A 24,349-nucleotide genomic window follows, 5' to 3' on the forward strand; every position below is an offset into this window, starting at 1 on the left:
AACTACACAGGAGCTCGCCGGCGCTCGGGGGCACCAGGCCTGGAGTACTTGCTTTGGACCTCAGACTGGAGCGCCACTTTTTTTTCCCCCCTTTGAAAGGAAAGAAAAACCCACACAACAGAGAAAGAGGAATTCATTCATGACTTGGCTTACTTACCGGCTGTTTTTGGCTATGGGCATGAGGTAGACTTTTTAATTCCCCGTTACAGACTTTGCTGGAAAAGGGGCATTTCTGGCCACGCTGCCCCGTGGAAGAGGAGACTGGGGGCCCGGTCTGCGGCCTCGTCCTGCTGCGGGAGGGGTGTGGCTGGGCCGCGTCTCCGGCGGCACAGACCCAAGGACACGTCCTAGCTTGACCAATCCTAGCTGCAGTCTGGAAATGTTGAATGAAAACAGGGAGAGGAAGCTTATGTCATCTGCTTGACCATCCATAGGACAGACCCCCGGGGAAGACGACCTTGACCTGAGGAAAGAGGATGATGGGGCACTGCTGCAGCTAGAAGCCCCGGGGCGCATGCTCTTTTAATTAATTAATTTATTTTTAAAAGATTTATTTATTTATTTATTCTAAAGGCAGACAGAGAGAGACATCCATTTTCAGTCCCCTGGTTCACTCCCCAGACGACTGTAAAGACCAGGGCCGAGCCAGGCTGAAGCCAGGAGTTGGGAACTCCGTCCAGGTCTCCCACGTGGGTGGCAGGGGCCCAGGTACTTGGGCCATCTTCCGCTGCTTTCCCAGGCACATTAACAGGGAGCTGAATCAGAAGCAGAGCAGCTGGGAATTGAACTGGTACCCATATGGGATGCTGGCATTGCAGGCGGTGGCTTTACCCCCTGTGCCGCAGTGTGGTTGGTCACATTGCCAGGAGCAGAGGGAGTGCTTCACCAGAGGGGGCCATGACTCCTGGCCTCCGGAGCACCTGCTCTGCGTCAGTGTCCGGCACTTGCTGGCCTTGTCAGTGGGCATCAGCAGCGGGGGTTTGGGGCCCACTGCTGTCTTCCGGCTTCTCAAGAAGGTTGGTTGACTGCCCGTCAGGTGTCGTGTGTCAGGAGCGTGTCTTCCTCCCAGCTCCGTGCACAGTAGCCGTCATCACAGCCGTGTGTGTTGGACTGCACGCCGGCGGGCATCACTCTAACCACCTTACACCAGTCAACTCACAGAATCCCCGCAACCTTCACGCAAGTTGGGCAGTTCTGTCGTCTTGGTTTTCACATGAGGAGACTGAGGCCAAGAGAGGTAGTCAGGCCGCGCGCGGTCGTAGGCCTGATTGGCGTGGAGCCCCCGCCGCCTGCTCCCTCCACAGTGGAAACTGCCTTCCCCAGGCTAGGCCACGGCAGGTCCCAGGCTGTAGTCTGTATTGCAATCTTTTGGGCACAATTTGGGTTTGTTTTGTTTTTCTTCAGGAAGCTGGTATTAATTTTTGTACACAAGAGAGAGGGAGGGAGGAGAAAATTAAAAATGTTTCTCATTTACGTATAATCTGACATACATCATGCTTGGAACCTCACCCAGCCCTGTTAGTCATCTTTTACTGGGGGAGAGCCTGTAGCTTCCGTTGTTCCCAAAGGGTCCCGGGACCAAAGCCAGGGACCACATCAAGTGTGGCTTTGTCCCCTCAGTGCTCGGCGTGGCGCTGGGCACACAGTGTTTGTTCAGTAAATCTTCATCCACTCAGTGAATAAAAAGGGACTGTGCTTAAAGCGTAAGCCTCGTTTATCTGGAAAACTTCCTTTTTTAAAATTTTTTTTTGACAGGCAGAGTGGACAATGAGAGAGAGAGAGAGACAGAGAGAAAGGTCTTCCTTTACCGTTGGTTCACCCTCCAGTGGCCGCTGAGGCCGGCGCACTGCGCTGATCCGAAGCCAGGAGCCAGGTGCTTCTCCTGGTCTCCCATGGGGTGCAGGGCCCAAGCACTTGGGCCATCCTCCACTGCACTCCCGGGCCACAGCAGAGAGCTGGCCTGGAAGAGGGGCAACCGGGAAAGAATCCGGTGCCCCAACTGGGACTAGAACCCGGTGTGCCGGCGCCGCAGGCGGAGGATTAGCCTTGTGAGCCGCGGCGCCGTCCTGGAAAACTTCCTTTTTCGAAACAGTTCATTTCCTGGGGTAGGTGTTTGACACAGCGCTTGGGTCGCTGCTGAGGCGGCCAGCATCCGCGTGCCTGCTTTGAGTCCTGGCTGCTGTGCTTCCGATCCAGCTTCCGGCTTGTGGGCAGCCTGGGAGGCGGCAGGTGATGGCTCAAGTACTTGGGTCCCTGCCACCCACGTGGGAGACCTGAGTGCATTCCTGGCTCCTGGCTTCAGCACGGCTCAGCCCTGGCGGGCATCTGGGGAGCGAACCAGCACATGCAAGATCTCTTTTGTCTGTCTCCGTCTCTCTGCCTTTCAAATAAAATGAAAATAAATATTTTTTCTAAAAAGACTCTTTGCTTTAAGCCCCACCCCCTTCACTTCCTGCTGGTTGATAGAAGGTAACATTGCTTCAGTTGGCAGCTTGGTGCAGCCCCTCTGCCCAAGTGCTTACCTGGTGGCTTCCTGCGTCACAGTGTGCGTGAACCAGGGTATAGCAGAGCTGGGTGTAAGATTCTGCTCCGCACAAACAGTGACATCTGGGCAGCTCACGTAACAAGCTCCAAGTCTTGTTAGCTGCCCTGTCAGGTCGTGGTGATCCTAGGACCTGCAGGGTTGGGGCACTGAGGGGATTTGTGTGCTAATGAGCATAATCAGTGCTCAGTGGATGGCTGCTGTGCGTGTCCTTCTCTTCCTCTTCTTCCTCCCTCTTTGTTGCCGTCATCGTCACTGCCCAGGTGGCTCTGAGCTGTGCGTAGGCGGGGCTTGAATCCTGAATCCTGGTCCTGTGGATCGGGGAAGGCCGGCCTGCTCTCTAGGTCTGAGCAAGCTCCTGGAGGCATCCTCCCTTCTGCCACAGAGGCCCTTTCCTTTTCTTTCTTTTTTTTTTTTCCTTAAGATTTATTTATTTATTTATTTGAAAGTCAGAGTTACACAGAGAGTGAGAGAGAGAGAGAGAGGTCTTCCATCCGCTGGTTCACTCCCCAGATGGCCGCAATGTGGCCGGAGCTGTGCCAATCTGAAGCCAGGAGCTTCTTCCGGGTCTCCCACACGGGTGCAGGGGCCCAAGGACTTGGACCATCCTCCAGTGCTTCCCCAGGACATAGCAGGGAGCTGGATTGGAAGTGGAGCAGCCGGATCTCGAACCGGTGCCCATACGGGATGCCGGAACTTCAGGCGGCAGCTTTACCCGCTACACCACAGCGCCGGCCCCTCTTTCTTTCTTTCTTTGAGTTACAGGAAAGAGAAGTAGAGAGAGGACAGAGAGAGTGAGAGTAAGAGAGAGAGAGAGAGAGAGAGAGAGAGAGAAAGCACGCGCTTCCATCCGTTGGTTGACTTTGCAAATGGCTGCAGCAGCAGGGCCTGGGCCAGACTGCAGGCGGGAGCCAGGAGCTTCCTCTGAGTCTTCTGTTGGGTGCAGGGGCCTAAGCACTGAGGCCGTCTCCCACTGCTTTCCCAGGTGATTAGCAGGGAGCTGGATTGGGAGTGGAGCAGCCGGGACTCGAACTGGCACCCCTGGTGCTGCAGGTGGCGGCTTTACTTGCTGCACCACAGCACCGGCACAGAGGCTGTTTTCCACGGTAACACAGCGAGCTGGATGTGTCTCTGCAGGTTCCTCCTGCAGAATCTGCCACACAGAGTGTTATGGAACCACGTAGGTGTCGCTGAAAGGGGCACATGGCAGTCACACTGGCATTCCCAGTAGGCACTGTAAACTTCGCTGTTTCTAGAACCCTCACCTCTGCCCATCACCATGGGCCCCTTGCATGATCCTGGCCCCTGCCAGCTCTTTGTCCCCTCTTGTCCTTTGTTCTGATGGCTTGGGGACCAGGCACTTCCCTTCCCTGTGTGCAGTTCAGCTCTGCCTGTGCTCACTGCTCAGTGTGCAGCCTCAGCCCAGGGCACTCAGTGGGACAGAGCACCTCCATCCAACAGGACCACCCCCACTGACAGTTATGTGGGTACGGAGCCCCCCTTTCTGAGGGGAGGAGTCCGGTTGTTACTGTTCATGGTCACAGTTGCCTTTCTTGGCGTTCGTTTGGTCCATGTCCTAGGAAAGACAAGTCGGCAGGTGAAATCTGAAGGGGTTGCGGGAACAGACCGCCCAGGTTCACACGTGGGCGTTGCTGCTCGCTGCCGTGTGGCCCTGGGCAAGTGGCTTCACGCTGTGAGTCCCTGAGCGTAGGAGTCCAGGCCAGCTTTCCCCCTCGTGACAGCTGCCACTGTCCGCTTCACACCCTGGAGGAAGCGTGCCCCGTGTTTTCCTGTGGGCTGGGCTCTGTTTTGTCCTCTGCCCTGCCTGCGTCCCTGGAAGATGGAGCCCGCAGCCCCGAGTTGGCTGACTCTCCTGGAGGGGGGCAAGCAGGCAGCGCCGTGCACCAGCAGTGTGGTCCCTGGTCCCTGGCTGCTGGCTGCTGGCTCCTCCAAGGAGGTCCCTGGATTCCTGTTTGTGTCATGGTTCCCTAGGAGCAGAGCTTCCCAGGACCTCGCTTCCCCTCCTCCGTTCCTTCTCTGGGGACAGGAGGTCAGGTTAGCAGGGGACCGGGTGAGGCAGGTTGTGTTGTTTTAGCAAGCAGGAGGGGCTCAGGCCAGCTTGGCCAAGATGGGAATTTGCTGTCAGCCTAGGGGATGTCTCGTGGAAGCCAGAGGTGAGGAGAGGCTGGCGTCAGGGCCTGGACACTGGGCCAGACTCCAGTCCCTCATCCCTCGCCTCCCTCACCCCTCTTCTCCTGCTTCCTCTGACTCCTTGGTCCACAGACAGGGTGCAGGGCACCACCCTAGAGTCCCATTTTTTACTCTCTCCATATTGATTCGAGATTCCTTCACCATCCGGTGGGGGTCAGGTGCATGTCATTCAAAATGACGGCCCAGATCTCAGTCCTGTGATGGGTGAGGGGGAGGTGCAGTGCCCAGGGAAGAGGGGACGGTCAAGAGCTGGCCAGGTGCCCCGCACTGACCAGGAGTGGAGAACCAGTGTCCTCGTGTCACTTGCCTCTTGGGGCCCTCCGGCTCTGAGAGCCCTGTCTCCTCTAGTCAGTGCCACGTGCTTGTGTTATGCAGGTTTCTGAGCATGGCTAAGGAGGTGGTGGCAGGACCTGAGCGAGTGCCGGCTCCTGCAGCCACGGGTGCCTTGGTTGCCCGTGGCCTGGGTCACATGCACGGGCACTTGGCTCTGAGGAAGTGAGCTTTACCCAGCTCTTGGGACTTAAGAAAGACGTCCTTATGTGGGAGCTCCCGTTGCGTTCTTCTGCCTCCGCCTGTGGGCACTGGTGTGCTGACTCCTTGTGGTTGCAGGCGGCCTCTGGGGGGGGGGGGTCCCAGACAGCCAGGGGCTGGTCTGGGCCATCTGGGTTCCGGGGAGGCTCCCCTAGACCTCCTCAGGGGTGGAAGGAGGCCCAGAGCCACCACAGTCCCTTCCTCCTAGGTGGCCATGGTGGTGTGGCCCGGACAGGGCTCTGCTTGGCTGGCAATGAGGGGTTGGCCCTGGTGGCCGGGATGTGTGTGTATCCCAGACCACGAGCCCATTTTGAGTGGAAAGGCCTTCCCTGTGGACTCTCAGAATTCGGTGGGATGCGTTAGACAGATTACATATCCAACTAGAAAATGTGCCGTGTAAATCCTTCGTTTATATCTGGCTGGTATTTAAAAAGCCATTTTGATAGCTTCCCACTAGTGCATGCCTGTTTTCTTTTTTTTTTTTTTTTTTTTTTTTTTTTTTTTTTTTTGACAGGCAGAGTGGACAGTGAGAGAGAGACAGAGAGAGAAAGGTCTTCCTTTGCCGTTGGTTCACCCTCCAATGGCCGCCGCTGCAGCCGGCGCACCGCGCTGATCCTGGCAGGAGCCAGGAGCCAGGTGCTTTTCCTGGTCTCCCATGGGGTGCAGGACCCAAGCACCTGGGCCATCCTCCTCTGCACTCCCTGGCCATAGCAGAGAGCTGGCCTGGAAGAGGGGCAACCGGGACAGAATCCGGCGCCCCAACCGGGACTAGAACCCGGTGTGCCGGCGCCGCAAGGTGGAGGATTAGCCTATTGAGCCACGGCGCCGGCTCGCATGCCTGTTTTCAATCGAGACAGCTAGGCTGACTCTCCCTCCTACCCAAAGATGTTTAATAAATAAATACTTTTTAATAGGATTTTGCATGCTGGGATCTAGGCTGAGTGTCAGAGTGAGGACATGAGTTTGTATGCAAAGGGAAGGGTAGCAGGCGGTCGCTGCCGGCGCCTGGCCTCCCCCCGCCAGCGGGCCTGTAAATACTTGGGGTTGCCTCCCTGGCAGTCAGCAGGGGCGGGGAGAAGCCAGATGGCTTCATGATCCACAAACGCAAGCCCCAGACGCGCCCCGAAGTCGCCCGTGTTTGCCTGTCGTTACAAAGAGCCCGTGTTGTTTGCCCTCCGACTAGACGGGCGGGCAAGCAGGCAGGGCCCACCACGGGGTGTGGGGCCCGCGAAGCCCCGACTCTCTGGGAAGTGAGTTGAAAGCAGAGTTTTTAATTTACGGCTGGAGATTGTTTCTGTCTCCCGAGGGTAGGTATTGAAAGTTTGAATCATAAGATTCAGCCTGACTTTTCCTTCGGTGGAAAATATGAGCTTCTTGGATAAAGCCAACTCATGAAATAGTTGCGATCGCTCGTCGGGTTTTAGTGTTTTAGTTTTCCCTTCTACATTGTGGGGAAACCCGGTGGGGGGAAGGAAAGCCCCTCAAAGTGTCGCGCCAGACCCTTCCTTCCTTGTGCTCGGTCCTCGCCCATTTCCCGTTGGAGCTGGAGCCCTCGGGCCCGAGCTGAGGCCCCTGCCTGAGCCTCCCGGGGTGTGTTTCAGACCCCAGGTGACCCTGCAAGGCGCCTGTGAGGCTGTGGGAGCTTGAAGCCCGAGTGGGCCTGGGGGAGGCCAATGGGCCAGGGCCAGCGGCCCGAGGCCTCTGAGTGCGGTCACGCGTGTGAAGTAATCAGAGGAGAAGTCCTCCATGTGATCTTCCCCGGGCATTCCCAGGGCCTGGCTGGGATGGGGGCTCTGGGCCCGTGCTGTGCTGTGCACACTGGCCAGGGGCTCCCTGCCTGCTGTCTCGGGGGGCCCAAGGGTGAATGAGTCGTCCCTGGTCTCATGGGAAAGGTAAGAGATTTAGCTCAGTGATCACAAGGACCACAGTGAAGAGGTTAGGCTGAGGGCTTTCTCGTCAGTACGTGTGAGGCCACTGGGAAGAAAGTGGCCACACACGGGACCAGGGAGCAGATGAGCTTGGCCGGAGCAACGGAACGGGGAAGGGCTCTGTGGAAAGTGAGACTGGAGCGCAGGGTGGGCCCTCTGCAGGCCACAGTGCCGTGCCCGGTGCCCTCAGCTTCCCCGAGGGTACCAGCAGGGAGAGGGAGCAGTGGCTCCTGAGAGCTGTGCTTCTGATTGGGAGGCTGAACAGGCAGGGATGTCTGGAGGTTCCACAGCCACACCGGGGCATCCTCCCAGGGACTCCTCTCCCATGTGCTCTGCCTCTGGTCCATCCCAGCCCTGATCCCTCTCTGTGCCCCCTGCCCAGCAGGCCTCTCTACCCCGATGCCCACCCACCCACGGTTTTAATGTCTCCCTGCACATCTCCGTGCCCATCAGAATCTCCTGTGGTTCCCTGTGCCCTGGGCTCAGCACCAAGTCTCTAAGCTGGATTTGCAACCAGGTGAGGGCTGGCTGTCCTCCCTTCCAACCCTCCCGGGGCTTCGTGGCTTCGCCCACCTTGGCCTCCTATCGGGTCCTTGAAGCTGCTCCCGGGCCCACGTGCTGCTGCTGTCTGCCTGGCACGCCCACCTTCTTCCCCTCTCACCACAGTCCGCACTTGCCCTGTGCACTTGGTAGGGAGCATCACCGGGGCCCTGCCTTGTCCCTGAGTAGCTGCTGTGACCGGTGCGGGTGCTGGGCACAGAGTTGAAGAGCTGAGAAGGTGGGAAAAGTGGGCCAGGCCCCAGGTTGACAACAAAGCCACGGTCTCACTCCCTGCCTCAGAAGCTGCGGAAGGCGGTGTCTGCTGACCGAAAGGCCTCTGCACACTTCTCCCTAAGGCTCCCTGTGTGGATCGGGCGTCCGGGGGGCTGGTGTTTCCTCTCAGCCTTTCAGGAAAGGAAATGACATTTCTGCAAGAGCCATTGGCCTATCGCCAGCCGTAGGCAGCATGCGCGTCTGCGGGTGTTCCGCCATGCAGCCCGTGCTGGGTTTGTCAGAAGAGTGGCATTGTTGTGGCCCAGCAGGTCAAGCTGCCGCCTGTGATTCTGCATCCCATGTGAGCACCGGTTCAAGTCCCGGCTGCTCCACTTCCAGTTCAGCTCCCTGCTAATGTCCTGGGAAAGCAGTGAAGAATGGTCCAAGTGTTTGGGCCTCGGCTATCCATGTGGGAGACCTGGATGAAGCTCTTAGTTCCTGGCTCCTGGCTTTGGCCTGGCTCAGTCCTGGCCGTTGTGGCTCTTTGAGAGAGTGAACCAGTGGATGGAAGACCTCTCTCTGTCTCTCCTTTTCTGTCTCTGTAACTCTGCCTTTCAAATAAATAAATCAGAAGAAACTAGAGACGTGTGATATTGTGTGCAGGAGTCCTGCTCTGTGTGGCGAGTTCAGACTGCTTGTCATCAAAAAGCAAGTTAGTGGGATGAGGATAAGGCTCCAGGCTGCAGTGCCGGCCCAGACCGTCATCCTGACAGATGGAGACGTGGAGACGTCCCGACGTCCCCGCTGCAGTCACCCGTGGGGAAGTCAGGCCGTAGCCTGAAAAGATAGATTTTGGATTTGTTGAGTTAAATAAAACGTTAAGTTTAATTTTACCTGTTGCTTACTTCTTTTTATTAGTGTGGCTATTAGGACAGCTAAAGCGTGTGCCTTGCATCGTATCTCTGTGGGAAAGGAGCTCGGGGCCCCCTCGGCTCGAGCTTTGTGAGAGAATGAAGGCCGGTGCCCGGAGGCCAGTGTGTGTAAGGAGTGCACCTGCCTCTGGTTCTGATGAGGAACCTGCTTCAGAAAGGCCACCCCACCTGCTGATTCTAGCTTTGACTCGAAGCCTGTGCTCCTCTCTTAGTAGTGCATTGTGGCTGTTGGTTTGACACGGGTGTTGCCAAGCTTCCAAGTTCTTCTTTTTTTTCCTACTAAAAATCTCAGGTGAATGTTACCATTTCAGTCTCCTTTGTGGAGGTCATGCCACTTTTTTTCTCCTCTGAATCATTGATGTGCTTCTTTGCGCACTGACATTAGCTGACAACTTGTATTTCTGAGACAAACCCGTGTGCCTTGGGAATCCTTCCCCTCGTGGTGGTGTCCTGGGAAAAGTAATTTAGCACAGGAGATCCGAGTTCCTGGGAAAGTCTTGTGTCCGTGCAGCCTGAGGGCTACCTTCCCCAGTGTCTCACAAGCTCATGGAGCAGGAAGGGTCCGGATGGTCACATGGAGAAGGCGGTGTGGACGCGGGGTCGGAGGGTGCGTCTTCTGTGAAGCGGGTGCTCGCAGAAATTCCCTGTCGTGCTTCCCAGCGTGCTCAGGCCGAGCTCACGATGGGGGAGGATCAGGATGGAGACTGCAGGGTGCTGAGCCAGGCTTAAATCACGGCGGAAAGTGAGCCCGATGTTGTAGAAAACCAGAGCAGTGAACTGAGGAGCCAGCTACCATTGCCTCCTGGATCTAACTCGAGGACACCTGGGGGCTGTCCCCAGGCGGCGGCGTGTGTGTGTCCAGGGCTGGATCTAACTCGAGGACGCCTGGGGGCTGTCCCCAGGCGGCGGCGTGTGTGTGTCCAGGGCTGGATCTAACTCGAGGACGCTTGGGGGCTGTCCCCAGGTGGCGGTGTGTGTGTGTGTCCAGGTGTTCTGAGAGGCAGGGCAGGGCACAGGTGAGAAAGTGATTGTAGTTTACCAGGGTCAAAGGCCATGATGAAACCACAGGCACGGTGTGGACTCCCTGGGGACAGTGTGGGCACACTCAGACGGGTGGGTGTCCTGTGCGTGTGAGTGTGGGAGCCTCCCCAGCCTGGAGCTGGAGGTACTCTGTGAGGAGGGTCCTGGCTCTGGAGACCCACAGGCCTCCGCGTCATCCTGGCTCTCACGTTGGTTATGTCTGGGGACTGTACATTACCTCTCAATAAGCTTTTGTTTCTCCCTCCGCAGGATGGGGCGGCGGCAGCCTCTGTTGTGTGGGCACTGTGCTACTGTTACTGTTACTACAGACCAAAATGCATTGTCCAACTGTGTATTGTCCAGGTTTCTATAATGAATAGGTGCCAGGTCACTAAGCAAGCAAGGTCTTACCTGTTTTTTTTTAAAAGAGATTTATTGTATGATTTGAAATGCAGAGTTACAGATGGGGCGAGTGGGGAGAGAGAGAGAATGAGCTTCCATTGACTGACTCACTCCCTAGATAGCTGCAATGGCTGGGGCTGTGCCAGGAGTCTGGAACTCCACCCAGGTCTCCCATGTGGGTGCAGGGGACCCAGCACTTGGGCCATCTTCTGCTGCTTTCCCAAGCGTATTAGCAGGGAGCTGGATCAGAAGTGGAGCAGCTGGGACTTGAACTGGCTGGTGCTCGTATGGCATGCTGGCGTGGCATCACAGTGCTGGCCCTTGAAGTGTATCTTGTTAAAAAGGGAGCATCTCAATGCTGCATTTGGAAAAAAAACACTGCCCAGAATATGGACAAAGGGAAGGGAGAAGTCTCCAAGGCAAGAGTGGGGATGAACTGCTGGGGGCTGCTCTCTGCTCTGTTGATCGGGCCTCTGTCCTGGAGCCAGGGAGACTGTCCTTAGAGCTGCCCTTGGCCACTGCCCTATGTTGACAGCTGGTTCTAATTGTGTGGAGCCACACAGCGCTAGGGCTGGAGGGGGATGTTTTGGGAAATTTGCATCATATTCATGACCCCAGCCCCGGTACATGTTCTCCAAGCTGAAGCAGCCATGGCTGTGCCGAGCTGTTATCCTACATAAACGCCTGTGCCCGAGCAGAGGAGAGTGGAGCCTTGCCCGGGCTCCCCCTACACACCTCTTCCCCGGAAGGCCTTTGTCCTCAGGGCTCACTTCTTATCCCTGTGGTTTGCGTGGCCAGGGGTCCTGAGGCCCGAGTGAGGCCTTCTGTTCTTACCCCCCTTGTCCACACGCAGGCACTGACAGGTGTTTATTTCACATCACTCAGGGGCTGGCTGTCACGGGAGATCCCACAGAACCTCACGGCAGGGCTTGTGGGGTTGGCCCACTCTGCCACTCTCTCCTCGCTTGAGAAACCTGCCCAGCTTGGGGGTGGGGAGTTGGGGCGCTGCCTCTGCTCACTCCTGCTTGCCTCCCCATCCTGCTCCCCTCCAAAAAAGGAGCCAAAAGGGAAATGCCATCTCTGCCTGTGGGGCTGCAGCCTCCACCCCGTCTGTCCCTGCACCCCTCCTCCCGCTGTCCCCAGACTCAGTCATCTCCAGCGTGTGCTCCACCTTGCGGTCCTCAGAGATGCCATGATGGTCCTGGCGTGGGTTTGCCTGTGTTCCTCCTCTGCTGGGCACCCCACTCGCCAGACCCCTGCAGAGTGAGCTCCTGGCTCATCCGTGTCTCCACTGCACGCCGGGTGCCATCCAGGCCTCCGGATCAGCCCCTCTGACCGTCCCTCCCTTCATCCTGATTAGTATTTTTCCGGAGGATTTATCATAATCTGACCCGTCCCAGGCTTTTTTCTCTGAGTTCCCTCCTGTAGAATGAAGCTGCGAAAGTGCAGGCGCGTGTTTGCTCGTTCACTGCTGTTCCCTAACACGCGCTCTCACTTTGGTAGGTCACGGACGTGGCCGTGCTTCATGAGCCACCAATTCCGTTGTTCCTCCCTCGTCTCTTCCTCCTCTTCTTGTGTCCTCTCTCCTCTCGCCCCCTTCTTCCATCATCATCATCAACCAAGAAAGACCCAAAGCTACCACAGCCCAGCGGCTGCCACTCAGAAGCTGAATCTAGGAGATACCTTTTAGGGCCCAGGCCTTGGGAAACAGCAGGGAAGTGCACTTGTCCCCACTGAGCAGAGCCCGAGCTCAGGGCCTTGTCCGAGCCGCCTCGCCTCGGAGCTGCCCCAGCACAGCCCCGGCTCCCGGGCGCCCTTAATCCGGCTCTCGCTCCTTCCCGTCACCCCTCTGCCTCCTCCTGTCCTTCCTGTCCTCCGTCCTTCTTCCCTCGCCTCCCTTCCCTCCTCTCCTTCCTTGTTTCACTGCCGCTGTTTTGTTCCACAAAGCACTTAGGGCAGCTCATGGCAGGGGCCCTCCTGCTGCCCTGTCCTCTGTGGCTCCCCGGGAGTCACATGTGCCTGCTTCTGGCCTCCCAGTCTCTCCCTGGGGCACGTGGGTCTCTAAGCCCAGCAGGTCCCGATTTCCAGTCTGTCGAGAGGTAGCGAGCGCTTGTGGCCCTGGGAAAACTGCCTGTTATTAGTAAGCAGGTTATGACTTTATAAAACCTGGGTGTATTTTGGAGTGTGTACTCAACTGTTAAAATTTAATTTTGGAGGGTTTACAATGTGTAATATGTCATTTACTAAATCTTTCTCAAAGTCCTCCTGTCCATGATAATCAGCGTGGAAGAGCTTATGAAGGGAAACCTTGATCCCTTACCCCAGTCGCCTCCCTGAAGGTAAACGCCACTGTGTTTTCTTTGGAGTTTTCCTTGGTGCCCTGAAACCTCTGCTTCTTGCTTCATCAGCTCCGTCCAGCGTCTCTCAGCTATTTGCTTACTATGCTTTTCCTCCCCTGCTCCACGTCGCACCTCCTGCGCCTTCCACGTGAACAGACTGAAGCCCGGAACGTTCGCATGTTCCGTGGGGAGACCAGGGCTGCCACAGTCTTCCTCAGGTGGCCTTGAAAGCGGAAAAGCACCAGGCAGCATCCGTTCTTGCTGGGGTACGTGGCTTGGTGCAGGCCACATGAGTGCTGATCCATCCATTGCTGTTGTGGTACGTGGCTTAGTGCAGGCCACATGTTTGCAGATCCATCCATTGCTGTTGTGGTACGTGACTTAGTGCAGGCCACGTGAGGGTAGATCCATCCATTGCTGTTGTGGTACGTGGCTTAGTGCAGGCCACATGAGGGTAGATCCATCCATTGCTGTTGTGGTACGTGGCTTAGTGCAGGCCACATGAGGGTAGATCCATCCATTGTTGTTGTGGTACGTGGCTTAGTGCAGGCCACGTGTGGGCAAGGCCCATCAGTTATTGCTGTGGTGCGTGACTTCCCGAGTGCAGGCCACACGTGTGCAGGTGTATCTGTTGTCCCCTTGGTGCGTGACTTAGTGTGGGATGGATTCTATCCTCTACTGACCCTCAACCATTCCAAAGGTCAGGTCAAGGACTGTAGGTTCTCCTTCCTTTCAGCCTATCAATTGCATGATATCATATATATATATATATATATATATATATATATATGCAAGCATATACAGATATTAAAATAGATAAAATTTACATGTGTGAGACATTTATAGTTATATACAAATGTTAAAATGGATGGGGCCCATGGCGCTGGCGCTGTGGCGCAGTGAGTTAAAGCCCTGGCCTACAGTGCTGGCATCCCATATGTGGACTGGTTTGAGTCCCAGCTGCTCCTCTTCCGATCCAGCTCTCTGCTGTGGCCTGGGAAAGCAGTAGGAGATGGCCCATGCTCTTGGGCCCCTGCACCCACGTGGGAGACCCAGAAGAAGCTCCTGGCTCCTGGCTTCGGATTGGCGCAGCTCTGGCCATTGCGGCCATCTGGGGAGTGAACCAGCAGATGGAAGCCCTCTCTCTGTTTCTGCCTCTCTGTAACTCTGTTTTTCAAATAAATAAAATAATCTTTCAAAAAAAAAAAAAAATAGATGGGGCCCAATGCTGTGGCTCAGCAGGCTAAGCTTCAGCCTGCAACGCCAGCATCCCACATCACAGCACCCATTCGAGTCCTGGCTGCTTCGCTTCTAATCCAGCTCCTTGCTAGTGGTCTGGGAAAGCAGCAGCAGATGGTCCGAGTACTTGGGCCTCTGCCATCTACATGGGAGGTCTGAGTGATGTTCCCAGCTCCTTGCTTTAGCCTGGCCCAGCTGAGCCCTACCCATCATGGCCATTTGGGGAATGAACCAATAAATGGAAGATGTCTCTCTGTCTCTCTACCTCTCTCTCTGTCACTGCCCTTCAAATAAACAAAAGTAAATATTTTTTTAAAAAAAATAGGTAATATTTAAGTGTATGTTAAGTATATACTATCTGAATTTACTTACATTTATATAGTGCACATACATGTATACAAACAGAAATCCCTCAGCTTTAGTTATTCCTGGAGTTTGTAGTTGCCTTTTCTCTCCCACCATTAACTTTTTGTCCTTAACTTCTTCTTTTTCAAAATTTTTATTGGTAGGGTGGCAATGTGGCATAATGGATAAAGCCGCCGCCTGCGGTGCCAGCATCCCATATGGACACTGGTTCAAGTCCTGCCTGCAGATGGAAGATACCTCTCTCTCTCTTAAAGATTTATTTATTTATTTGAAAGTCAGAGTTACACAGGGAGAGGAGAGGCAGAGAGAGAGAGAAGCCTTCCATCTGCTGGTTCACTCCCCAATTAGCTGCAACGGCCCGAGCTGTGCTGATCTGAAGCCAGGAGCCAGGAGCTTCTTCCTGGCATCCAATGAGGGTGCAGAGGCCCAAGCACTTGGGCCATCTTCCACTGCTTTCCCACAGCAGAGAGCTGGATCGGAAGTGGAGCAGCCGGGACTAGAACCTGAGACCACATGGGACACCGGCGCTTCAGGCCAGGGTGTTAACCCACTGCACCACAGTGCTGGCCCTGATCTCTCTCTATTTCTCTGTCATTCTGCCTTTTAAATAGAGAAATAAAGCTTGAAATTAAAAAAAATTTTTTTTTGAAGCGGGGACAGGGGCAAGAGAGAGGGAGAGGAGGAGAGGAGAGGGGAGGAGAGGAGAGGAGGGGAGGGGAGAGGAGGGGAGGGGAGGAAACAGAGACAGAAAGATCTCCCATTCAATCCACAGCTAATAACAGGAGGTTTTATTACTGAGGCCGCTCTCTGGATGAGGAAGGTCAGGTGCTGGGTTAAGTGGCGTGGCCAGGCTTGCGCAGCTGGAGAGTGGGCCCTGGGACGGCGGGGGTCGGCAAGTGTCTGACCTCCCCGCTGTCTCACTCCATGGCCTCTCTTTATGAAACTCTGTGCCCTCAGCTCACCTTTTCTTTTTTTAAAGATATATTTATTTATTTGAAAGGCAGAGTTATAGAGAGGCAGAGAGAGGCAGAGAGGGAGGGAGGGAGGGAGGGAGGGAGGGAGGAAGGGAGGAGAGGTCTAACATCAACTGGTTCACTCCCCAAATGGCTGCAATGGCCAGAGCTGGGCTGATCCAAAGTGAGGAGCCAGGAGCTTCTTCCAGGTCTCCCACGTGTGTGCAGAGCCCAAGGACTTGGGCCATCTTCTGTTGATTTCCCAGGCATAGCAGAGAGCTGGATCGGAAGTGGAGCAGCCAGGATGTGAACCGGCACCCACATATGCTTGCACTGCAGGTGGTAACTTTACCCACTACGCCACAGCACTGGCCCCGCAGCTCACTCTGATACCAGAGCCAGCCCCGTGCCAGGCCCAGGAGGGGAGGTTCCCATAGGGACTCTGACACAAACCCCACCCCCGCACAACAGGAGGGTGTGGGTGTCGGGCACCCTAGTGATGATGACTCCTTGCGGACAACAAGGACTGGAAGCATACAGTCTCTGTATGATCTGCCTGTTGGTAACCCTGTCGTCAGTCTAGGCCCTGGAATGCCTCAGTGAGAGCCCACCCCATCCCCCTCGTCCTGCCTTGGCCACCAGTTCTTCTGCAGCTGGCTCCAGTGTGAACCCAGCGGCCATTTCCTCCTCCCAGGGGAGCAGCGGGAGGATGTGGGGAGCAGCGGGAGGATGTGGAGGGAGGACCAGCAAGAGGCTGCTGTAGAACGTGCTGGGGACGTGGCGGCGCTGGCCACTGCCCGCCTGGTGGCAGCCCCAGGATCTGACTCAGTGGCTCCTCTGTGCAGTGCTGTGTTTTCCACGTGGACGGTTAGAGGAACGTGATTTGGAGCACACAGCGGTCAGAATTAATCACACGTGTGGAAAGGACTGTGCGTTGGCGCCAGCTTCCGACGGCCTGGCCGCCGTGGGGGTCTTCCGGGAGGGCGTGTCACCACTGCCCAGGTTTCGTTTTCCAGGGCTGACCTCATTGAGCCCAGGCGCAGTCAGGGTCGGGCGTTTCTGAGGCCCCTGAGCACGGAGCCGGCAGCCGGTGGGGCAGCCTCCTGGCCCCAAGAAGCTTCCGGTGAGCTGCAGCCAGTGTTGACTTTTGCAGTCACCACGGTATGCGTGCCGGTGGGGTATAAGACCAACTTGGTTTTGTGCCAGTTAGGGAATGTTTTTCCCATTGACAGTGTGTTTGTAATAAACGTTCTCCTCTGTCAGAGTGAGCGTCCCAATGAATCACAAGCTGTTTGTCTAAGTCATCTGCCGCTCAGGCCTTCTTTTGGTTCTGGGCCTGCTGATTGCAAGGTGCCTGTGGGATGCCAAGGAAGGTGTGGTCAGGGGGTAGCTGGACCCCTGGCCTGCAGCTTAGGACAGAAACACAGGCTGGATGTAGGTACGTGGGTGGAACCACGGCCCGGGAGAAATACGGATGTAGAAGATGACCCTGGGCAGATTTTGGTGGGGGTTGGGAGGATGTGCCGGAAAAGCAAAGAACAGCTGAACAGTGAGACCAAGAGCGAGGGCCTGGGAGGTGGGCAGGCAGCCAGGACGCAGCGTGCAGAGGCCGGGACAGAGGCACAGACTCAGCCTAGGTGCGGGTGGGCGGCCCCGGGCTGCTGGCTTCCTCGTCGGGAAGTGGTGGGCAGAGGAAAGAGCGGCTTCGGGGCAGGGAAGGTCGGGGAGAGGGAGGTGAGCTCTTGAGCTTCACCTTGGAGGAGAAGTGGCGCGTGCAGCCGGCGGAGACGGGCGTGCGCGGTGTTTGATCAAGGCGTCAGTGGTCACCGTCGTTACTGGGAGAGGAAGACTCTGGAGATGTGGGGTCAGAAGAGGCTCTGGAGCAGAGGCTGAGGCGTGGGAAGGGGCCCCGGGGCAGGCGGGCCCTGGAGGCAGGAGGGTCTGCCTTCCATTAAAGCCGGAGGGGAGGCACAGGATGCGGGAGATTCATCAGTGTGGTGGCAGGAAGTGTTCTTCTCACGGCTTCTGTTTTCCCCGGCAAGCCCGGGAACGTCCACGTGACAGGGAGAGGCGAAGAGGCCGGCAGAGGACTGTGCAGGCTCCGATCTCTCTGCACGTCCAGGACCTCAGCCCGGAACTCAGGGCCAAGGCTGGCCTGGGCAAGACAGGGCCCCGGCTCCCTAGGGAAGCTCACAGGCTCACCCAGGGAACAGAGCCACCGGGCTGCGTGGGTCTCAGCCCAAAGCCCGGTCTCCCTTCTCTGGTCCATTTTAACTTAATTGCAGTCAGATCCGTTCTGTAGTGTGGACCTTTTGCAGGCATTAGTGACTGGAAGAGTTTTGTTCTATTACTTCACATTTTCCAAACCCACTCCACACAGATGGAATCTCTTGTAATCCTGTAAGGCCAAACACAGAAGCGGAACAGCGCCAAGAGGCTGGGCCCAGAGCTCGGTTCCTGCAGAGAGGACGGGCTTGTTTCTCCTGGCATCGCGAGAATCCTTTCTGTGCGGAGTGTGGGCGGCTGCAGCCCCGAGGGACGCTCCTACTGCACCCATTCAGCCGGTGCTGCCAGGCACCTGCCCCCCCGCCTGCTGCCGCGGCCTCCCGGCCTCCTGTCCTCGGTGATGGAGCCCAGAGAGGGAACTGGCCTGGGACTTGTCAGCAAGCCGTGACAGGGGCGGGGATTCAAAGCGAGCGCTTTTGGTGCCAAGTCCTTTGCTCCCTCGGTTTAATCAAGGCACCTCGCAAACATAATATTTCACTCCGCTGAGCTCTTAATTTTAACTGTGACGTGTTTTCCATCGCAGGAGCTCCCCTAGGGAGTTGTCAGAACCCGACAACTACACCTTGAAGTTTTTGAGTCAGAGTCTTAGAAGTGTTCAAATCAAATAAACCCAGGGCAGATGTTTTAAGTATGACCAGCTTTCATTCCTGCCCGCATGACATCAGCGAGGTGGACGAGAAGCAGTCATCGGTTCTGTTGATGATTCAAGATGGCAGCTAGGTGTGGGAAAAGAGAGGCCGCATGCACTGTCTTTGATGGCCTTCATCACCCACCTGCCACGCTGGGCGCTCTGCCCGCTTCCCCGACTATCAGACCCACTCTCAGTGGGAAGTGGGAGTTCCGAGAAGATAAGCTCCTGCAGCCCACCATGGGCAGCCACGGTCTGAGCCAGGCTGCGAACCTGTGGGGTTCTCCCCACCTCGCCGTCCCTGAAGAGGGCTTTCCTGAGCCACTGAGGTGTGGCGCTGACACCCCAGACACACCGCTAATGGCCCTGCTGCCTGTTAAACGTCTCAGGAGAAACACAGACTGGGCCACACTCATGCCTCACTCCTCAATGACTGCTTCATGAAGTGGGTTTCCTGTTTGATTACAGTCATGGTTTTCCAGGCCTGGCATGGGGACCCACAGGGTGAGAGGCCTTTGCCCTCACAGACAGACATTAGAGGGGCAATATCCAAACTTCCAGAAAGACCCAAGGGTCTGTTTGGGGGAGGGGTGCTTAGCAAATCGGAGCCGCCAAATATGTGTTTGAGATGAAACAAATCGGCATTTTCAGAACGAGGAGGATCATACGAAACAGGTAAATACTGCATCTCTAGGAGTTTGAGTGCCTTTGGGGGAAGCAGTGGAACCACGATATCCATGCAGGAGGACGGGGTGCCGAGAGTTCCAGGAGGTGACGCACAGAGCCTCGTCCAGTGCCCGCTGTGCAGTGGTCGCGTCAGTAAATAGCACAGCCGTTACTGCTGTGTGGCACCAGAGTCACAGGCCGTGAGCCCTGGCAGGGTCAGCCACGAAGTCGGCGATGGCCTGGGCACGAGCAGGCCGCCAGGGAGAGCAGCTGCATTGGTGAGCTCCGGCATGCGCACCCACGTCCAGCTCGTTTGACCCTGGAGCCAGGGCTGCCCTTTGCCCTCCGTCTGGGTCTCACACTGGGTCCCACACTGGGTCCTGAGATGCACTGGACAGCCCGGCACTTCAGACTTCACTGCCCAGCCAACAGTTCTTGTCATCGTCCATACTTACTACACCCGTCACCCACCCCTCGCGCCCCCTGCCTGTTGGATCCCTGGCAGCTGACTCTCGCTAAAGATCTTAGAGAAGTGTCAGGTGTGTCACAAAGAAAGCCTGGTGAGAGATGAAAGGAGGTCTTCTCCCTCTGGGGGAGAGGAGTCTGGAATCTACTGCCTCTCCTGCATTCTCCTGTCCCTGGCCAAGGAGCTGGGCCTCTGAGCACGGCTTTTTCTCGGCGCATTCATGCATCCCGTGTAATCCACTGGGCTGCTCCTGTTTCTGCAGCTTGCGTCCCTGGGGCGGGAGCCAGCTTCCCTGACAGGTACAGTTTAGGTCATGTGACTCTTCAGACCATGATGCTAAACTTGCTGGAGGAGGGGCGGGCTCAGGAACAGGGTGTTAAAGGAACCTTGCCTTCTGCTGCCTTTCGGGCATATGAGAGAGGGGCGTCCTGATTCCTGGAGTCAGGCAGGAATGCAAGATGACTCCAGGCGCCTGTGGTTGCAGAGGGCTTGGACTCCAGGAAGGGAGGAGGTCGTGTGGTCGTGAGCTAGGTTTCATGGAGGTTAGCCCCACGCTCTGGAGTCACATCCGAAGGGGATGAGTCGCGCTGGTTCAGGCACTCATGGCCCTCGGACAGCCTGCCTGTGAGCAAGGACTTCCGGGCCCAGAGAGGCTGGCAGAGTGGCATTGTGGGGACTAAGAATATTTCGGCAGAGACATCTGGGAAATGTGACTCAGCCCGCGGTCAGGAGTTTCCACGTTTTCCCCACCCTTGGTCCAGGGCGCACCTGCACCTTCACACCCCCTTTCCTCTGGAGAGCAGGAGCAGACTCCTCTCCTGCCTGGTTGGACTGGGAAGGGCCAAGGCCTCAGTCCTTCCCCAGCCCATGCCCACCTGCCACTCAGATGCCCCCGGCGTATTCTGCATCCTGATTGGAATCGCTGTTGAAATGGAGTCTGTGCTTCCTAGGAACTGGCCAGCTGTGGATGGAGTAAGAAGGAGAAACATAGCCTCGCCCCCAATGTCGTGGCCTTTACCCGGAGGTTTAACCAGGTAAGCAACACCCCTTGCCTGTGTCGGTGGGACTAGCAGTCTGTTGTCCCCTGTCCTGGTGGGAGCCCTGTCGCGGTCCACTCCGAGGCGTGTGGTCCCGGGCCCAAACCTCGCTTCTGGGGTGCGCCACCTCCATCTCCTTGTTTCACCAAGCGGGTGGATCGGGTGTGCTTTTCTGTGTTTGTGTTGCTGGAGGAGCTTCCTCTTCCGTGGGCGTAGCCAGGTGCTCTGTGAAGCCCGCGTGGCGGGTCTGTGCTCGGTGAAGCCCGCGTGGCGGGTCTGCGCTCGGTGAAGCCCGCGTGGTGGGTCTGGGCCACCCACATCCTGTGCTTCTGCTCCCACTCCAGCTCCGCTGTCTCGGCCTTCGTTCTTTGGCCGCCGGCACCGATTCTCTCCCAGGCCCCTGCACATTCTGTCTTCTCAGCCCAGGATTCTTCCTCCCCGCTCAGCTCCCAATCAGATCTCAGCCCGAATGTCCTCGGGGGGCCTCCCCGGGAGCCCCTGCCTGGGGGAGGTCTCCGTGCCACACGCAGCTCATACATCCTCGCTTCCTCGCCATGTGGTCCCTGCCTCCCTTGCCAGTCCAGGAGCTGCACGAGTGCCTGTCTCACGCGCCACTGTGTCCCCCACTCAGCACCTCCGCTCACCCTGTGTCAGGGGTGAGCCACGTGCAGTGAGTGAATGGCTTCAGTCTTCCCCAGCCCACGCCCACCTCCTGCTTAGACGCCCCCGATGTATTTTGCATCCCGATTGGAATCACTGTTGAAACAGACTCTGTGCTTCTTGGATCAGCTTCTTTGAATCCTGAAGGTTTGGTCACTGGCCCCCTGATGCTCCAGGCTGGAGGATCCTTGTCCTGTTGACATGAACGATAGTGACTGGAGACTTGGACCTGCTTGGGGGTGGGGGAGGGGCTCCTGATTTCTTCCATAGGAGGCACCCTGCCCAGCTCCCTGGGCATCCACCAGGTGCCACGTGGTGCTGCCGGTTTCTCCTCCCCTCTCTCACTTCTGTGGTTCCACACGAGGACATTAGCCTGGAGGTTGCATAATGCACGTGACTGGCTCCCGGGTGACCAGGCCTGCGTCCCCGCTGGGGCTCCCCCACAGCTGGGCCTGCCCTCTCGGAAATGCCTGGTCCCTTGCATCACTGTTGCTCAACTCTCGCAGGCCTCTGTGGGCCTCTCCAGCCTCGGCCTGCCACCCAGCACAACGAGGCCCCCGCCTGGGGACTGCAGACCAGTGTGGCGTTGTGTGATGAGAGATGTGGGGGTCTAGAAGGGCCTCCGGGCCTCGGGGCCTCGGGGCTAGGGGCTACACACTGTTGGTTTGGAAAAGTGAAGTTCCAAGGCCTTTTGCTGCTTTTCCCCCCTTCCTGTTGAAAATCTTTTTCTTTTCAACTGAGGTTAGGCTTTTTAAAAAAAGCAGATGTGCACAAACTATCAGGGGACGCGTAGTTTCACCCACAGAACTATGTGACCGGGAACCAGCTCGGCCCCACCTCTGACCAGCCCCAGGGGGCCCTGATGCAATCGGCTGTGCACTCGGATGCCAGGTCAGCTTGGCGAAGAGCTTGCGGCTTGTTCTGCGAACAGTCGCATCGTGTCCGGCTCAGACCAAGTGGTGAGATGAGCCGGAAGTGCAGACGCGTGTCTCCAAAGGGAGCGCTCTGGGCTGCGGTCTCTCTGCTGCCCATCAGCCATTCAGAGCCAGCGGCTCCTGTGCGTCCCCCTGGGAGCCGTGGACAGAGAATGGCCAGAGGCCAGCCTGATAGGCCCCTGGGGCTGCTTTCCTGCAGACATTCCGTGGTGGGTGAGAGCGAGACCCCCTTGTCAGACCCCTGAGAAAGGGGAGGGCGTCACCTGTCTTGGAGCTTCAGTCTCCAGGTTTGTAGCCGAGAGCAGCAGCATCATGCCTCATGGCTCGTGCATGGTGTCACGAGGGGGCAGTGAGGTGGCCCACCACAGGGCTCATGCCCCGTGCACGGTGTCACGAGGGGGCAGTGAGGTGGCCCACCACAGGCCTCATGGCTCGTGCACGGTGTCACGAGGGGGCAGTGAGGTGGCCCACCACAGGCCTCATGGCTCGTGCACGGTGTCACGAGGAGACAATGAGGTGGCCCACCCCAGGGCTCATGCCTCGTGCACGGTGTCACGAGGGGGCAGTGAGGTGGCCCACCACAGGGCTCATGCCTCGTGCACGGTGTCACGAGGGGGCAGTGAGGTGGCACACCACAGGCTCATGCCCCGTGCACAGTGTCACGAGGGGGCAGAGAGGTGGCCCACCCTGGACTCATGGCTCGTGCACGGTGTCACGAGGGGGCAGTGAGGTGGCCCACCCCAGGGTTCATGCCTCGTGCACGGTGTCACGAGGGGGCAGTGAGGTGGCCCACCACAGGGCTCATGCCGCGTGCACGGTGTCACGAGGGGGCAGTGAGGTGGCACACCACAGGCTCATGCCGCGTGCACGGTGTCACGAGGGGGCAGTGAGATGGCCCACCCCAGGCCTTCAGTGGGGTCTGGCGCGGAGTTCTTACCCACATGTTTTGGTTGGGGAGTAAAATGTGAGGATCGGCTGATTGGAAAGAGGTTGCCGGGAAGCTCAAGGCTCCTTGTAGCCAAACCAGAAACCCAGTGGCCAGTGTCCTCGTCTCTGCTAGGGACTCCCTGACTCTCCATGGGGTCTGAGCCCCTTGGGATTTGCTCACCTAGAGGCTAAGATAGACGGGCATGGCAAGTCCTGGTGTGCCGGGCCTGTTCATGGCACGGTACACAAGTTCTCAGTCTTTCATGGGGCATGGGTTCTTTTGAGAATCTTGACAGCGTCACATATGAACTTCCCCCGGAGGAATGCAGGGTACCTAAGTCTGCCTTTAATTTTAGAGGCTCACGGCACCCTGGAGTCTGTGCAGCTGCTGCAGTCTCACGGAATCAAGCAGACCTGCTTGGAGTCGTGGCCCTGTAGCTTAGTAGCTGTAGATCTGGGGTTGGCTGTTGGCCTGGCTGAGCCTCCTCTTCCTCTCTTACGAAACAGGAAGGATCACGTCCAGTGGTGTCCGGAGATTAAATGAGAACTGTGGATGTTAAGGGTTTAGCCTAGTGCTTGACGTGTAGTAAATAATTCACTCACATTAGCTTAAAAAGTGGTGTCGAGGAGTGGGAGCCCTGGGCTGAGAGAAGGGCTCCAGCTGAAGTGCGGCTGTCCTGAAGGTGTGGAAATTTTGGGAAAAATGAAGAGGGAATTGGGAGGAATGGTGGCACCAGAGAGAACCTGAGGGTTGCTGACATCTGAGGGCTGGGAGAAGACTGGAGGTAGAGGAGGGTCGTGGGCTGGGGGCCCGGAGGTACCTGGGGAGGGTGGGACAAAGGAGGGGAATCTGCAGAGGGGGTCAGCTGAGGCAGGCCAGAGAGGAGTGCTCTGAACCCAGCAGCAAGGGAGCCGTTTCCTGGAGAGTTGCAGGTTGAGGGAAGAAGTGTGAGGCAGGGGAGGGAGCAGGTGGTGGGTTCCTGCAGGGGTGAGAGCAGGTGTTAGGGTTCCTGCAGGGGTGGGAGCAGGTGGTAGGTTCCTGCAGGGGTGAGAGCAGGTGTTAGGGTTCCTGCAGGGGAGGGAGCAGGTGTTAGGGTTCCTGCGGGGGTGGGAGCAGGTGTTAGGGTTCCTGCGGGGGTGGGAGCAGGTGTTAGGGTTCCTGCAGGGGAGGGAGCAGGTGTTAGGGTTCCTGTAGGGGTGGGAGCAGGTGTTAGGGTTCTTGCAGGGGTGAGAGTGGGTGTTAGGGTTCCTGCAGGGGAGGGAGCAGGTGTTAGGGTTCCTGCGGGGGTGGGAGCAGGTGTTAGGGTTCCTGCGGGGGTGGGAGCAGGTGTTAGGGTTCCTGCAGGGGAGGGAGCAGGTGTTAGGGTTCCTGTAGGGGTGGGAGCAGGTGTTAGGGTTCTTGCAGGGGTGAGAGCAGGTGTTAGGGTTCCTGCAGGGGAGGGAGCAGGTGTTAGGGTTCCTGCGGGGGTGGGAGCAGGTGTTAGGGTTCCTGCAGGGGAGGGAGCAGGTGTTAGGGTTCCTGTAGGGG

At 57.2% G+C, this 24,349-nt stretch overlaps 1 protein-coding gene across 20 annotated transcripts in view; it reads left to right on the plus strand.

Annotated features, from left to right (window-relative positions):
• RALGPS1 (Ral GEF with PH domain and SH3 binding motif 1) overlaps positions 1–24,349 on the plus strand; it is a 267,729-nt gene that overhangs the window by 84,632 nt on the left and 158,748 nt on the right. For all 20 annotated transcript variants that reach the window (XR_011382172.1, XM_051855034.2, XM_051855036.2 and 17 more), the window contains one exon: positions 20,213–20,296. Coding sequence is in view for 19 of the 20 variants with exons in the window: in XM_051855034.2 (XP_051710994.1) it covers positions 20,213–20,296 (84 nt within the window). In the remaining variant the exon portion in view is untranslated. The remainder of the gene's footprint in view (positions 1–20,212; positions 20,297–24,349) is intronic.

This window comes from Oryctolagus cuniculus, chromosome 1, assembly GCF_964237555.1.
Source record: "Oryctolagus cuniculus chromosome 1, mOryCun1.1, whole genome shotgun sequence".
NCBI lineage: Eukaryota > Metazoa > Chordata > Mammalia > Lagomorpha > Leporidae > Oryctolagus > Oryctolagus cuniculus.